The sequence below is a fragment of the Ixodes scapularis genome, unplaced genomic scaffold (genome assembly GCF_016920785.2).
Source record: "Ixodes scapularis isolate PalLabHiFi unplaced genomic scaffold, ASM1692078v2 PGA_scaffold4__175_contigs__length_147842914, whole genome shotgun sequence".
NCBI classification, from domain to species: Eukaryota; Metazoa; Arthropoda; class Arachnida; order Ixodida; family Ixodidae; genus Ixodes; species Ixodes scapularis.
Genome location: NW_024609879.1, coordinates 144262004 through 144274766, shown reverse-complemented (window position 1 = coordinate 144274766; position 12763 = coordinate 144262004). Strand labels below are relative to the sequence as shown.

At 47.2% G+C, this 12763-nt stretch overlaps 1 protein-coding gene across 1 annotated transcript in view; it reads right to left on the bottom strand.

The window, feature by feature from the left end:
- Positions 1-11740, bottom strand: part of LOC120836214 — a 50450-nt gene extending 38710 nt beyond the window's left edge. The window contains exons 1-4 of the mRNA XM_040209401.1: positions 10934-11740; positions 10598-10844; positions 2030-2116; positions 1077-1124 (exon numbers count right to left, since the gene is read on the bottom strand). Coding sequence (XP_040065335.1) covers positions 1077-1124; positions 2030-2116; positions 10598-10844; positions 10934-11740 — 1189 coding nt within the window. The remainder of the gene's footprint in view (positions 1-1076; positions 1125-2029; positions 2117-10597; positions 10845-10933) is intronic.
- Positions 11741-12763: the final 1023 nt, after the last annotated feature.

Sequence of the window (12763 nt, the reverse complement as noted above, 5' to 3'; positions counted from 1 at the left end):
CAGCTGGAAGCGCGAATGTGCTCCCATGAACGGATTATCCGTGCCAGGGTTTGTGCGCGGAGGAGTCCGGCTTTGCAAAGGCGTATGCGCTGACGACAAGGCGACCATGGGAAACGGCGCCCAGCTGCGAGGTTATTCCAGTGGCGCCTCCCGTGGAACCTACCGCTTGAGTCAGAACTCACTAAAGACAGACAACACGAAAACAACAACTCTCGGAGTGTCTCCGTCTTTCACGGTTGCAGCTGTTAACGCGGCGCCTGCGTGCATTACAGGATTAGGTCAATACCCGACCAAGGTTTGTTAAGCATCTCTTCCCTCGTTCGTGCGTGCCGGTGTTATGTCTTGGCTGCTCGTGGCCACCTTTGCCCAAGGACGCCTCCCCGAACAAGGGGGCCCCTTGTTCGGGAATGCCACTTCATCTGCCGGCGTCTTATTCATTTCTGCGCTCAAACTTTCGTGATGGGCAAAATTAGCACTATATAATTTCGAAAGTAGTTAGTAATTTGAGTAGAAGTTACCTGAAAAAAGTAGTTAAATTAAACTACTAATTACCCAAATAAAGTTGTAATTGAAAGTTACCAAGTTACTCGAAAAAGTAGTTAAACTACAGTAGTTTGAGTAGAGTAGTTGAACTACGTCCAAGTCTGCCTTGGGGGTCACGTGACCTTGAGATGACCTTGGGGGCCGCGTGACCTTGGAGTGACCTTGGTTACGCCGACGCCGCTCAAGCCGGGAACGGGCCCCTAAGAGCTGAGCTCTAAAAACAACAGACACAAGGAAGTTCTGTGTGAGTGTCTTCTTCCTTGTGTGCGCCTTCCACCATGCTTCCTGACATAAGCATATGCTCGGGGAAGGTCTGCCGAAACGGAGATACAGCAAATCTCTCGGGAGGCAAGGGACGGCTCGTGTTTCTGAACACAAAACAAGCTTGTATGTCTCAACTATTACGAACACCAGACTAAACAAGGTTTAAGGGAAAAAGAAAACACTATATAGTCTCTACTTATTTCAAGTCCGCCAACATTCACGGTCGTTAAGTCGCGTGTCTCACGAAGTCAGCGTCAAAAGTAACCTACCTGAGGGGGGCTTCGTAGGCACTGGTGCAGTGTGGCTTTGACACATCTCTGAAAAAAAGGAGACTTTCTAAATTAAACTTTTTGCGTAAGCAGAAAAGCCAAACAAGACACACGATACGACCTCGTTTCGTCCGCAATTCACTGTCATTCGCAAAACAACATAACTGCAAAGTAAAAAAAAAATGTTGCCGTTTTTTGTTAAATGTATCTTCATTATATATTATATTTATTGTGGATACGCGATAAACACTCTTCGGTAAAAATAAAACATATTATTGTTAATCATCTATCTGGAGAAAAAAGTACAATTTCGAAAAAGAGCACAACTAATATATTTATCTTTTCTAAATCAAGAGTTTCCTAAGCAATAAATGGATCGACTTTCGAATTCCGAACACCAGGGGAATGTTTTCAGTGTTGCCAGTAGAGCCTTCAGCCTTTCAGATCAACGTTAAAACTTCAATACATTGAGAAAAAAAATTTACTGTTTTTTGTGTTTACTAGTTTGGATGTGTCTATTAATGTGTCGAGTCAATTTTAAGGCAAATCGGTGACTATTGAGATTTCGCCGGAGTTTAACGCATTTCAACAAATCACGTGGTTCTGGCGAGGTATAAAGTCATTGTATGTTCCCAAAGCAGAGAAACCCGCAAGCTTCATTTCAGAACCGCCATTTCAGAACCGGTACAGCCGTCACGCACCAACCCATCCCCAATATGACACTGCCATGTGCGGTCGAAGCAAAGCATGCACAGTGCAGCGTTTGTTCTCATGCGAACTCTTCAATAAGCCTCAATTCTCGATATAACAAACGATAGTGAAAAAAAAGAAGTATTAGTAATATAGTTTCTACTGCGTAAAATTTCAACTTTTAAACAAGTGCAGTCAGCGGAGTAAACAAGTGCGCTACACCTCATTTCTGTGAGAAGAGTAAATCGAAATACACCACAAACCTGCGTTTGGAATCCTCAGGAGAAAAATGAACAGCAGCATCAGCAGCAGCGGCAATCGAGAGCTCCATAGCGACCGAAGATATGTGCCTGTGCCCGAAAGAATATACGTTCGAATATTTGCCTCTGAGAGCGGCCGAGTGCGCTGTGCCAACGCCACCTAGAAGGTAAGGCCTGCGCAGCCCTCTCTCTTCCAGGCGTCATCACCAGTGAATCCAGGTAGCGTCGTCGACAGCACGACTCGCGTGCAGCGTCTCACAGCGAGTGCGACGCTAACACGAGGCGACGCCAAGAAGGACGCGTCACTTTGCGGAAGCTCTCATCGAGAATGCGTTTGCCGCTTGGGGAGGGGCGAAGATCCACAAGCGATGACGTCATGAGCAGGCATCATCTTCTATTGGCGAGGAACCCATTTGTTGTCCGCACACCTTGGTGTTTACTCAATACAAGGCCTGTGGGCATGTCCACGTCATCATGTTTACGTTACTTCTTCAATAAAGCGCGGGGCACAATGTAATGGTGTAACGTAACGAAGCCTAACAATAAACCAAGTGACGTTTTTTTTGTTAGCGCCAGATTTCTCCCGAAAGCAGTCGTCAGAAAGTGCGAGCTTTACCCAAATTCGGCTTTTGTGCTGGGCTGGCCATAAGCACCGTGCATGCTGCATTGTTCATGCGGGCCGGAGTGGTAACAAAAGAGCCGCTCCTCTCTCTCGGGCGACCGGAGCACATGATCTCCAGCCAAAATCTGGCGGGGCGTGGTCGGTCGAGCTCTGAGTCATTGTTATTTGTTGTCCCCATCCGTGTTATTCTAAAGTTAGCCGCTTGGTGCGCCACGCTCTGATCTCCTCCCCAATTCTCGTGTTCATCTCAAGAACCTTTGTAGAAAAAGTCCAGCTCTTCGCGGTGGATTGCTTTATTTTTCCCTTTATATAGAGAATCGATAGAGAATTGATATGTGTGGAGCTACATTGTACATTAGATAGTCGATATCTTATCAATCCGCGCAAGTTTAAAACGCCAAAAGCATGGCGTCTCCCTCAGGCAACCAAATCGTATAGGAACTACTTCGCGCGGCGTATGAACAGTGCGCAGAACTCCCTTTTTTCTTCCAACAATCCAACAATAGGGGTCAACGAATACAACAAACACAACAACAAATGCAGCAACAAATGCTGCAAACACAGCAACAAATGCATCAATTCCAGGAAACAATCCTCCAGAAGCTCAGATCAGCACCTGCGGCAAGCCAGGCCACGCCGGAACATGTCTGGTGACTGCAATCAGACAGACTCGCTGCGAATTCTACGATGGAATTGCCGCAGCCTCCCACGACGCAAGGCCGAACTGCTCGTGCACACCAAAGATTAAAATTTTGATATCCTCCTGCTGCAAGAGACTAGAACAGACGACATCGTACTATCACGGTACGAGAAATTCTCAAGTTTCTCCGTTTAACGACAAAATTTCGCCACTGCTCGTATGAGACTCGGGGAATGGGGATTCAGGGCGCAAGTCAACCTGTTTGTAAGCAAGAACCTGCCTTAGTGTTTGAACAGCGCAAAGACGACAGGAAGATAGAAGAGAAGAGGACAGGACGAGCGCTGACTATCAACTGATGCTATTTATTCAGAAGAGGATGAAGTGCGCGAGACTCGAGAGTGCCAAAATGCACTTTTTTCATCAGACACACGCGCGGCAGCTTTTTGCACGGGAATGGCCTGTGCCAGCCGGCGTCACCTTTTCTTCAACCGAAAGCGCAACCAGAAAGCAAAAGAAAGAAAGATAGAAAAGAAGGAAAGAAAAGAAAGGAAAGAAAAGAAAAAGGAAAAAGAAAAAGAAAAAGGAAAAAGAAGAAAAGAAAAAGGAGAAAAGGCACGTGCTATAGTTTGCTGACCCAGGCGTGGTAACCTTCGCCACCTGGAGACCATTGAGCTTGCGATTGCCGCCTTTCTTCTTTTAGGAGCCTTTGTGTAGATTCTGCGCATTGTGATGTCCAGCGGTCTTCGCCTGATGGTGACCAATGATCTTGGAAAGTGTCAACTAAACTAAGGCCTTTCCCGCACATGCCTAGGTTGCTCTTCGAGGTATTCTATTTCTTTGGCAAGCAGGGTTATTGATGGAGAGCTGATGGCTCCTTCCCCTCTTTTGTATATCGAAAAGGCCTCCACGATCTCCCGCGTCCTAAAGTCGTGATGTCTTTTTAGGATGGTACATTGACCGAATAAAGGGGAGCACAAACAGTCGCTGCAATGCCTAACCAAGTTACTGCCTGAGGTGTTTCCTATGGAGGCGGCATGTTCCCTCAGTCGATCATTGATGCATCTTCCGGTCTGCCCAATGTATGAACGACCGCAGGAGAGAGCTAAGTCATATACAGCACCTTCTGTACATTTCGTGAATTGTCTCGCGTGCTTCTTCCCGCATGGTGTTTGGGAGATGGAGAGGGATGTAGAATTCACCTTTTTGCACATCCGGCCAAGCTTGTTGGGTGCCGAAAACACAACTCTGACTCCTACCTTGGCTGCAGTTCTTTTGAGGCTGTGGGAGATTCCATGAAGATACGGGATGACTGCCGTGGGTAACTTTTCCTTGGTTACATTTTGACAAGGTTCAGCTTGGCTACGAGACTCTTGTAGAAGCCTCTCCGCCACGCTGCATATAATATGATCTGGGAAGCCCGCATTTTTCAGTCGATTCACTTGAGTGGTAAAGCTACTCGAGACCTGGTGGCGACAAGACCTGTGAAGGGCGTTTTTTATGGCTGCAACCGCAATGCCTCTCTTGACTAGCTTTGAATGTGCGGATGAAAACGGAAGGAAGGATTTTTTAGAGCGGGGCGAATACTTCCAACAGACATGATCTCCGAATAGAAGTGTCAAATCTAAAAATCGCAGCTGTTGCTCCTCGGGTAACTCATTTGTCAGAGTGAACGGGCGAAGAGTAGACTTGAACGTATTAAAAATATCTCTCACATCTTTTGATCCAGTGTCATCGGATGGTCTGTACAAGACAAGAAAGTCATCAACGTATCGAAATATCTTGATGACTGACGAGTCCCGGAGTGAAATTTCTAATAATCTGTCATAGAAGGCTAGGAGTAGATCACTGAGCGCCGGGGCTATGCATGATCCTATACAAACACCTTCGCGTTGCCGGTAAAACTCACTCCTGAACACTACTGTTGTGGAGCGTAAGTAAAGCATGAGGAGATTCAAGAAGTCCTCAGCTGCGATACCGACTGAGTTCTGAAATTTTAGAGGTCCATATCTATCAATGCCGTCGTTGACTATTTCACAAATAGAGTCGTGAGGAAGGGAATAGTATAAGTCCTTAATGTCCACAGAGAAGGCCAAAACCTTCCCTTTGGGAAGTTGTTGAAGGTAATCTGACACCATGGACGGTGTTCTGACCAAGTAGGGATCTTCAACTTCCAAGACGAATAAGGATTTCTGGAGGTAGTGCCCCAGAAGGCGCTGCCATGTTCCTCGTTCCGAGACAATGACCCGAAAAGGGCAAGCCATCTTGTGTGTCTTGGCCAAAAAGAAGGCCTCCAGGGAAAGGCCTTTGCAATTCCTCACTGATGAAGCGAGTTTCGTTAGATTTAGCCGCTCGCACATCTTGACGGCTTCCTTCTTCGTCTTTTCAGGTTTGTAACTCTTCAATAATGTAAAGTTACTTGTGATGGCCTCCGCGGCCTTCTGATTGTAGAGGTCGTCGGGAACTATGGCGAACCCGCCTTCTTTGTCCGACAATAGCAACTTTAAATTTGCCTCACGGAGCGCGGAGATTGTGTCCTCAGTGCGAATCGAACTGGTGCATTTTGATGATCTGCGGAGACAACCTGCCGTTCATTCAGCTGGATACATCCCAGTGGTGTTTCGACTCCCAACAAATTACTGCAGTAAGGATCGCTCTCCACGCAACCAAGAAACGTCTCGTTGTAGCATCAGCATATACCTGCCCTAACAGTCAATGGAACTTAGTATGTACAACACACTTAAAGAACGAATACCCGGATGACTACCTTATTAATAATAATAATAATAATAATGTTTATTTTCCGTCAAAACACAAATGACGGAGGGAGACCGAGGAAAAAAGCTGCATCATGCAGCTTGACGGGCCCTCGGCCCCCCTCCTTACACATGGCAGCAGTGGCACAAGTAATCCAAAAAGAAAACCAAGAGAAAAGATAACAATTTCAGAGATAAGAACAGGACAATATTACAAAAAAGGTGCGACTATATATAAAAGGCAAACAAAATCAAAGCACATGCAAGCAAAGCATTATACAATTCAGCAAAAATTTAGTTTATGAAACATGACAACTATAAGCAATCACATTTGGAAAAGAAAAAAATGCTCGGAGATTTTTTACAGATGTTGTCGGAAGGTCAATGTTGTGAGTAACAAGAAAATTAAGCAGTCGAGGAAGTGCATACTTTAACATTTGTTCATTGTAGTTAGTTTTGAAAATAGGGAGCGTCCAAATTTCCGTGTTTCGAGTAGGATATGTTGCTACTCTTAGCGAGAGAGACGCCAATTCACTAAGCGCATGAAGATTTGTTTGTACTTCGGATTTATAGGTCATGCATAAACGATATTTATATAATCTATTTACAGGCATCAAATTTAAACGATTAAAGAGAGGTTCGCTAGGGTGATCGTATGACACGTTACAAATACTTCGCAATATTTTCTTTTGTATCACAAGTATTTGGTTTAAATTTGTATTCGTAGTAGTACCCCAGACTAAGAAGGAATAATGAATGTGGGAGAGAAACAATGCATTATAAATAATTAATTTTACATTTGTGGGCAGAATATGGCGATGACGATACATTAAGCCTGCGACTCGTGACAATTTTACCGAAATATAATTTACGTGTTCATCCCAACTCATTCGATCCGTGAATATAACGCCAAGTGTCTTAAAACTAGATACAATCTCTATTTTGGTTCCATTTAAAACAATATCAGTAGTTATATAATCATTCTTACTTTTTGGGCGAAATAAAATTGCTTTTGTTTTGTTATCATTTATTTTTAAAGCATTACATTGAAGCATTACATTACATTTAAAGCATTACATTACAAGCATTATTCTGGGCGGAGACCGTAAAGGGATACTACAACGAAATTTCGGCGCTTATTTTTTGGTCTATATGTGTTCAAAGGAGCCGTATCACATCGAACACACCAATATCTTGTTAAAAAAGTCACGAAAAGAAATTTTAAAACGAATTAAACGATTAGCAAAGAGCACCTGGTGGATGTCGCTAACGCCTCGTTTGTAATACCCGTGTATAGTCGGTGACAGGTCAAGAAAGAAGCGGAAGCGCCTCCCACCTCTTTCCACTTTAGTAGAGCGAACGCTGGAGAGGAGGCGACCTCCTCTCCACCGTTCGCTCCGCTGAAGTGGAAAGGGGTGGGAGGAACTTCCACTTCGTTCTTGACCTGTGAGAGGTAGTGACAGTAGCTGTATCGCCTCCGGCCACGACGGGAGGAGAGGGGAAGGAGGAACTCCCCTCTTCCCGAGAATCCCTTTTGTGTGACCGAGAAGTCGCTATTGTCCCTCTACAAGATTATAGAAGATTAACCCGTCACTCAAAATTTGTACAAAAGCAGCCGCTTCGGTGGCTGGAACGGCTAGGCCATTCTCTCGACGTCAGCCTCGCCGTAGATTGCTCGTCTTGACACGAACTACGTCACGATTGCGTTGGATGTCACGTGGCCTCCGCTGGCTGTTCTACGAGCGCTGTCCAGAGTGGGCCGTTTATAACGAAAAATACAGCCACCAGGCTCAAAATACAAACGTACGATTGTCATTTATGGATATTGTTCATCATATACAACCTAGTTTTCAGCACGACGGGTATATTTGAAATTTCTTTGAAGTATCCCTTTAACACAAAACTCGAAGACTGGAACGTTAACCACCTTAACCAGAATACTCCTTGAAATAAAAGAGCATGATAAACTCGAACTGGTAAACGACACGACCAAACCAAGGAGGCAAGCTACAGCAAGCAATCGAAGTGACCCCATCATCGACGTCACTTTTGCAACTCCAGCCGCAGCCCGCAAGCTCAGCTGGGACACAATGCGGGATGCGTGCGGTAGTGATCACTTTCCGATAGATATTGACGCGGCAATCGGAAGCAACAACCTCAAGCCCAAACATTCCACTCAAACCATAATCTGGTAAAAGTTTGGAAAAGACCTAGAAGAGCAAAGGGACGACTTGCAGCCACACCAGGTTACCGCACTGCTAACGGCAGCCACCAACCTGGCTACTGAAGTAATAGAAGTCAGGGATGACACACCCGAACCCCACTACCCCCTCTTGGCTCTTTGGGAAAATAGAACCAGGGCTTTGGAAAGGTACCGTAAAGAAAAACAAAAGAAACATCTCGACAAGGTTAACCGACTAACCGAGGAAGCAGACAAGTATGCACAACTAGCCACCCAAAGATGGTTGGATTATTGCGAAAACTTTGAGGAGGGCACCAGCATTGGGGATGTATGGAGAACGTTCAATTCTATGCTGGACAAAAGGAAGAGAGTCAGCCCCATCCCAGTGATAGCCCTTCCCTGCAACGAAGTAACAGAGGACATCCTAGGCAAATTGGGGGAAACGTTCTTCGCGGAAACCACACCAAACCAAAAACCAAGATATATGTATCCTAGCATGCTGGACCATGGGACAAACCCCAAGACCTCCCGGTTACCGAGTGGGAACTTGGAGCTGCGATTCACTAATTCCGACCCAAAAGTGCACCAAGCCACGATGGCATCACGGTCGCAATGCTTTGAAACAACCAATTTCGCTTACATCAATCATGTGTAGACTCCTTGAGCGCATGGTGCTTGCCAGAATACAATACAACACAGAAAATCTAGACATCTTCCATCCCACTCAAACAGGTTTTAGGGCAATACTTAGCACACATGACAGCTTATCTATGATCTATAAAAATGTCGTCGACTCACAAACAAACTCGTTATCCTAAAATGCTTCAATCACATATGGGAATCAAGGCAGTTGCCCGAAGAATGGAAGCCCTCCCACGTCACTTCCATACCCAAGCCAGGGAAACCTACTGCGACGGACCTCAAAAACGTACGACCAATTTCACTTACATAAATCATGGGCAAACTTCTTGAGCGCATGGTGCTTGCCAGAATACCATACAACGCGCAAAAAAACAGGCATCTTCCATCCCACGCAAACAGGAATTAGGGCAAATCCTAGCACACGTGGCAGCTTATCTATGATCTATAAAGATGTCGTCGACATGCACCCAGTCAAGAAACAAATGCTGGCGATTGCATCCATAGACATCAATGAGACCTTCGATACCTTCCTACCCAATACTGCTGCGCGGCCGCTTTAAAGGGACCATGACGGCAGTTTCGAAGTTTTATTCGACGATTGAAATGGATGTCAGGCACGTCTCAGATACTGTTGACCAAGTTTTAGCCCGAACAGAAGTTTGGGTGCCGCACCAATCGAGCAAACAGGCGCGGTAATAATAGCGCCGGGAACGATGCCTGAGACCCCACCGAGGCGGCGGCAGAAAGGTGAACTAAAGTGCGCCGTCGAAGCGTGACGACAACGGGCTCCTCGTCTGGCGATTGGTTCAAACGATAGACGCGCTCTTGGTTTCGATTTCGGTGGTGAGATGTGATGAAAAAAGTTTATTTGAACGTTGGATAATCTTTTGAAGTTGTAGTTGGGAATTAATAGGTTTCATACCGTGTATAAAAGCATAATCTGAAGCGATCCCTCCGTTTGTCACTGGTTCAACGCATCCCGCACTGCTACCTCGGGGGGTGCGTAACAAGCATCGAGCAACCATGGACACAAAAAAAGAAAGAAAAAGAGGTACGAGCGCCGGAGGCGGCGGACTTTTGGTTTTGGTTTCGAGCGTCGTCTCGTGTAAGCTTTGCGAACTGGTGTCTCACCAATCATGCCGCGTTTATGTGCAGTAGTAGGTTGCGCTAAAGGTCGGCTAAAGACGTGCGGTCGATCGGACGACGTTAGTTTGCATAAACTGCCGACCGATGCAGCAATGCGCAGCATTTGGTGGCGCGCCGTCGTCTTGCGTAGAGCTGTGGACAGCGGTGTTAGGATTTGTTCGTTGCATTTCCGACCAGAAGACTTTGAGCAGCACCTTCACGTCAGCCGCGGTCTGGGTAAAAACATGAAGTTCCCGCGTCTGAGGAAAGACGCTATTCCCTCACTTTCCTTCCGCAAGGAGCCCACACCACAGCGGCAACGAAGCACGTTCAGTCGGCGTGAGGTCGCTGAACGGGAGCTCAAACTCGTTTGCGAGCGCGGCGTTGTCGTCCATTTCTTCCAGGTTTTCTTCACAGTGTTAGAGCCTCGACATGGGAAACGGGGGACCAGTGAAGGTTTAAAAGGGAGCGTTTAATACACGTCTGGAGGGTACGCCTGCCCAGCAAAAAGAACGGTGCGCCACGCGGGTGGTGGCGCGAGCTTGGGGTCAGTCGTCTTTTGCGAGGGCGCTAACACTCGGCCATCCTGAAATTCAAGTGTCCTCACTTGATGTGTCTTCAATGTCAACATCAAAGGTGTTGACTCGTTGCAGCTTGTCGACGGGAGCTGTTGACGCGTAGAAACGTTGAGTCCGCTTGTGGCCAGGTATGTCTTCAATGCGGTAGGTGTCATTAGAAAGTCGCATCAATTTTCCGTGGCAAGCGCGACTTCTTGTTCTTTTTTTTTTCTTTCTGGAGCCTCTGCTGTTGCTCACGGAAGGTTTGTTGTCGTAGCCGCCGTCGTTGTTTCGGTGCTGGTGATTCGTATTGCGGTGAGATCGCTTCCTTGGTTGTCTTCTTGCCGACGCGTTTTCTCTGTGCACCCGCTTGCGGCTGCCCTTACCTCCTTTATGCTTGTTCGTGGTGCTCGCCAATTTCCTTCGGACTGTCTACTCTGATCTTGAGACTCGTGAGGGTCGTCGTAGGAAATGATGCAGGGCGTAACCGGATTGCCCCTCTTCTTCATGTTGCATTGGTGACCAAATTGGCCTTGGCCTGCGCAGTTGTAGCAGTAGCATTCCTTAACTGGCCGCGTCTTAAAAGGTGCTTGCACGATAGGACCGTCCTCTGTTGTAAGGCGGTATCTCCCCGACAGATCAGGGCAAAGCTGAGGTCCTGTTCGTACATCTGCCGCTTTCCTCGGTTCCAGGAGATCCGTCGTCCTCCGGTTGATGGCGGTTTCAGATACTTCTGAACACCAGGAGCCTCTGGCTGCTACATCGCCTTTTGAAATATTGACGTTGGAACGGGATATGTTCAATATAGGCAAAACCGTATCGCCATCTTCTGTGACGTTGATTGCACAAGCAAGCAAACAGTGTTCCTTGCCTTCTTGCATCCGCAACTGTGCGTCAACAACGATCGCCTTTGCATTCTTTCCTGCCCTTGAATCGGTTGCCGCATCGGATCGGTGGAACGCTTCCCTGACGTCGGTGAGTTGGTCGTCCAAACGTTTGAGGCACTCCAGCAGATCCTCCGGAGTAGAAAACTTGACAACGCTCAGGCTCCGAACGAGCGCTTCGTCGCTGATGCCTGTAATAACATAGTCCACAATCTGATCTTCCGGGAGTGGACAAAGACGCGCCAGGTTCAGCTTCTCATTGAAACACTGTTCGACGGTTTCGTTTGCCAATTTCCGTCTCGCTTCCATCTCTTGGTGCCGGCGCTGCACGTTTACCACCGGTGGAAAAGCCTTTTTCAGCTCCAGCTTCCATTCAAGCCACGAACGCTGGACGCTCACGAGGCCGTCGTACCACGTTTTGGCGATTCCTTCTAGCTTCGTTAGCGCAAAACACGCCGTCTGTATCTCGGTCCACGAGTATATCGCCAATAGTTCGTCAACTTTCCGTATTCAATGTTCAACTGTCTGCACCGGATTAGTGACGGGGTTGAACACTGGTACTAGCTTAACGGACTCTGCAGGTGGTCTTGGGTCGTGCGTGTGCTGGGTTGCGGCACGAAGCAGGTCAGCCATGCCTGCGACCGCTCCTCGCACGGCGGCTTGTACAGCCTCTTGTACAATAGTCTGAAGCCCAGACAGACCACCTGTCGGTCCATACAGCCCAGTCTGGATTGTTGGTAGAACGTTTGCTGGGCTTGCCAGCGGTATTCGTTGCCCCACGGTGCCGATGTCGAAGCGTTCCGAATCATGACCTGCCACGCCATCTTGGCTCGTGGTTGATCAAGCATCGGAACGCATTTTCGCATTTTCGAGGAACAAGGCAGTTCTACTGATGATGATGAACGGCTCCGACAGATTCAAATCCCTGATCTTCCACCACGCTCCCTAGTGTCATGGCCAAGGAGTCTGTCGTGATTCCACCGGACTACGTGGGGATCATTTATCGAACCATCAATGAGTCTGCGGCAGGACACGTCTTTGTTGACGCACAGTTCCGGATGCAAGAAGGCAAGGAACATTGTTTGCCTGCTTGTGCAATCAACGTCACAGAAGATGGCGATACGGTTTTGCCTATATTGAACATATCTAGTTCCAACGTCAATATTTCAAAAGGCGATGTAGCAGCCAGAGGTTCTTGGTGTTCAGAAATATCTGAAACAGCCATCAACCGAAGGACGACGGATCTCCTGGAACCGAGGAAAGCGGCAGATGTATGAACAGGACCTCAGCTTTGCCCTGATCTGTCGAGGAGATACCGCCTTACAACAGGGG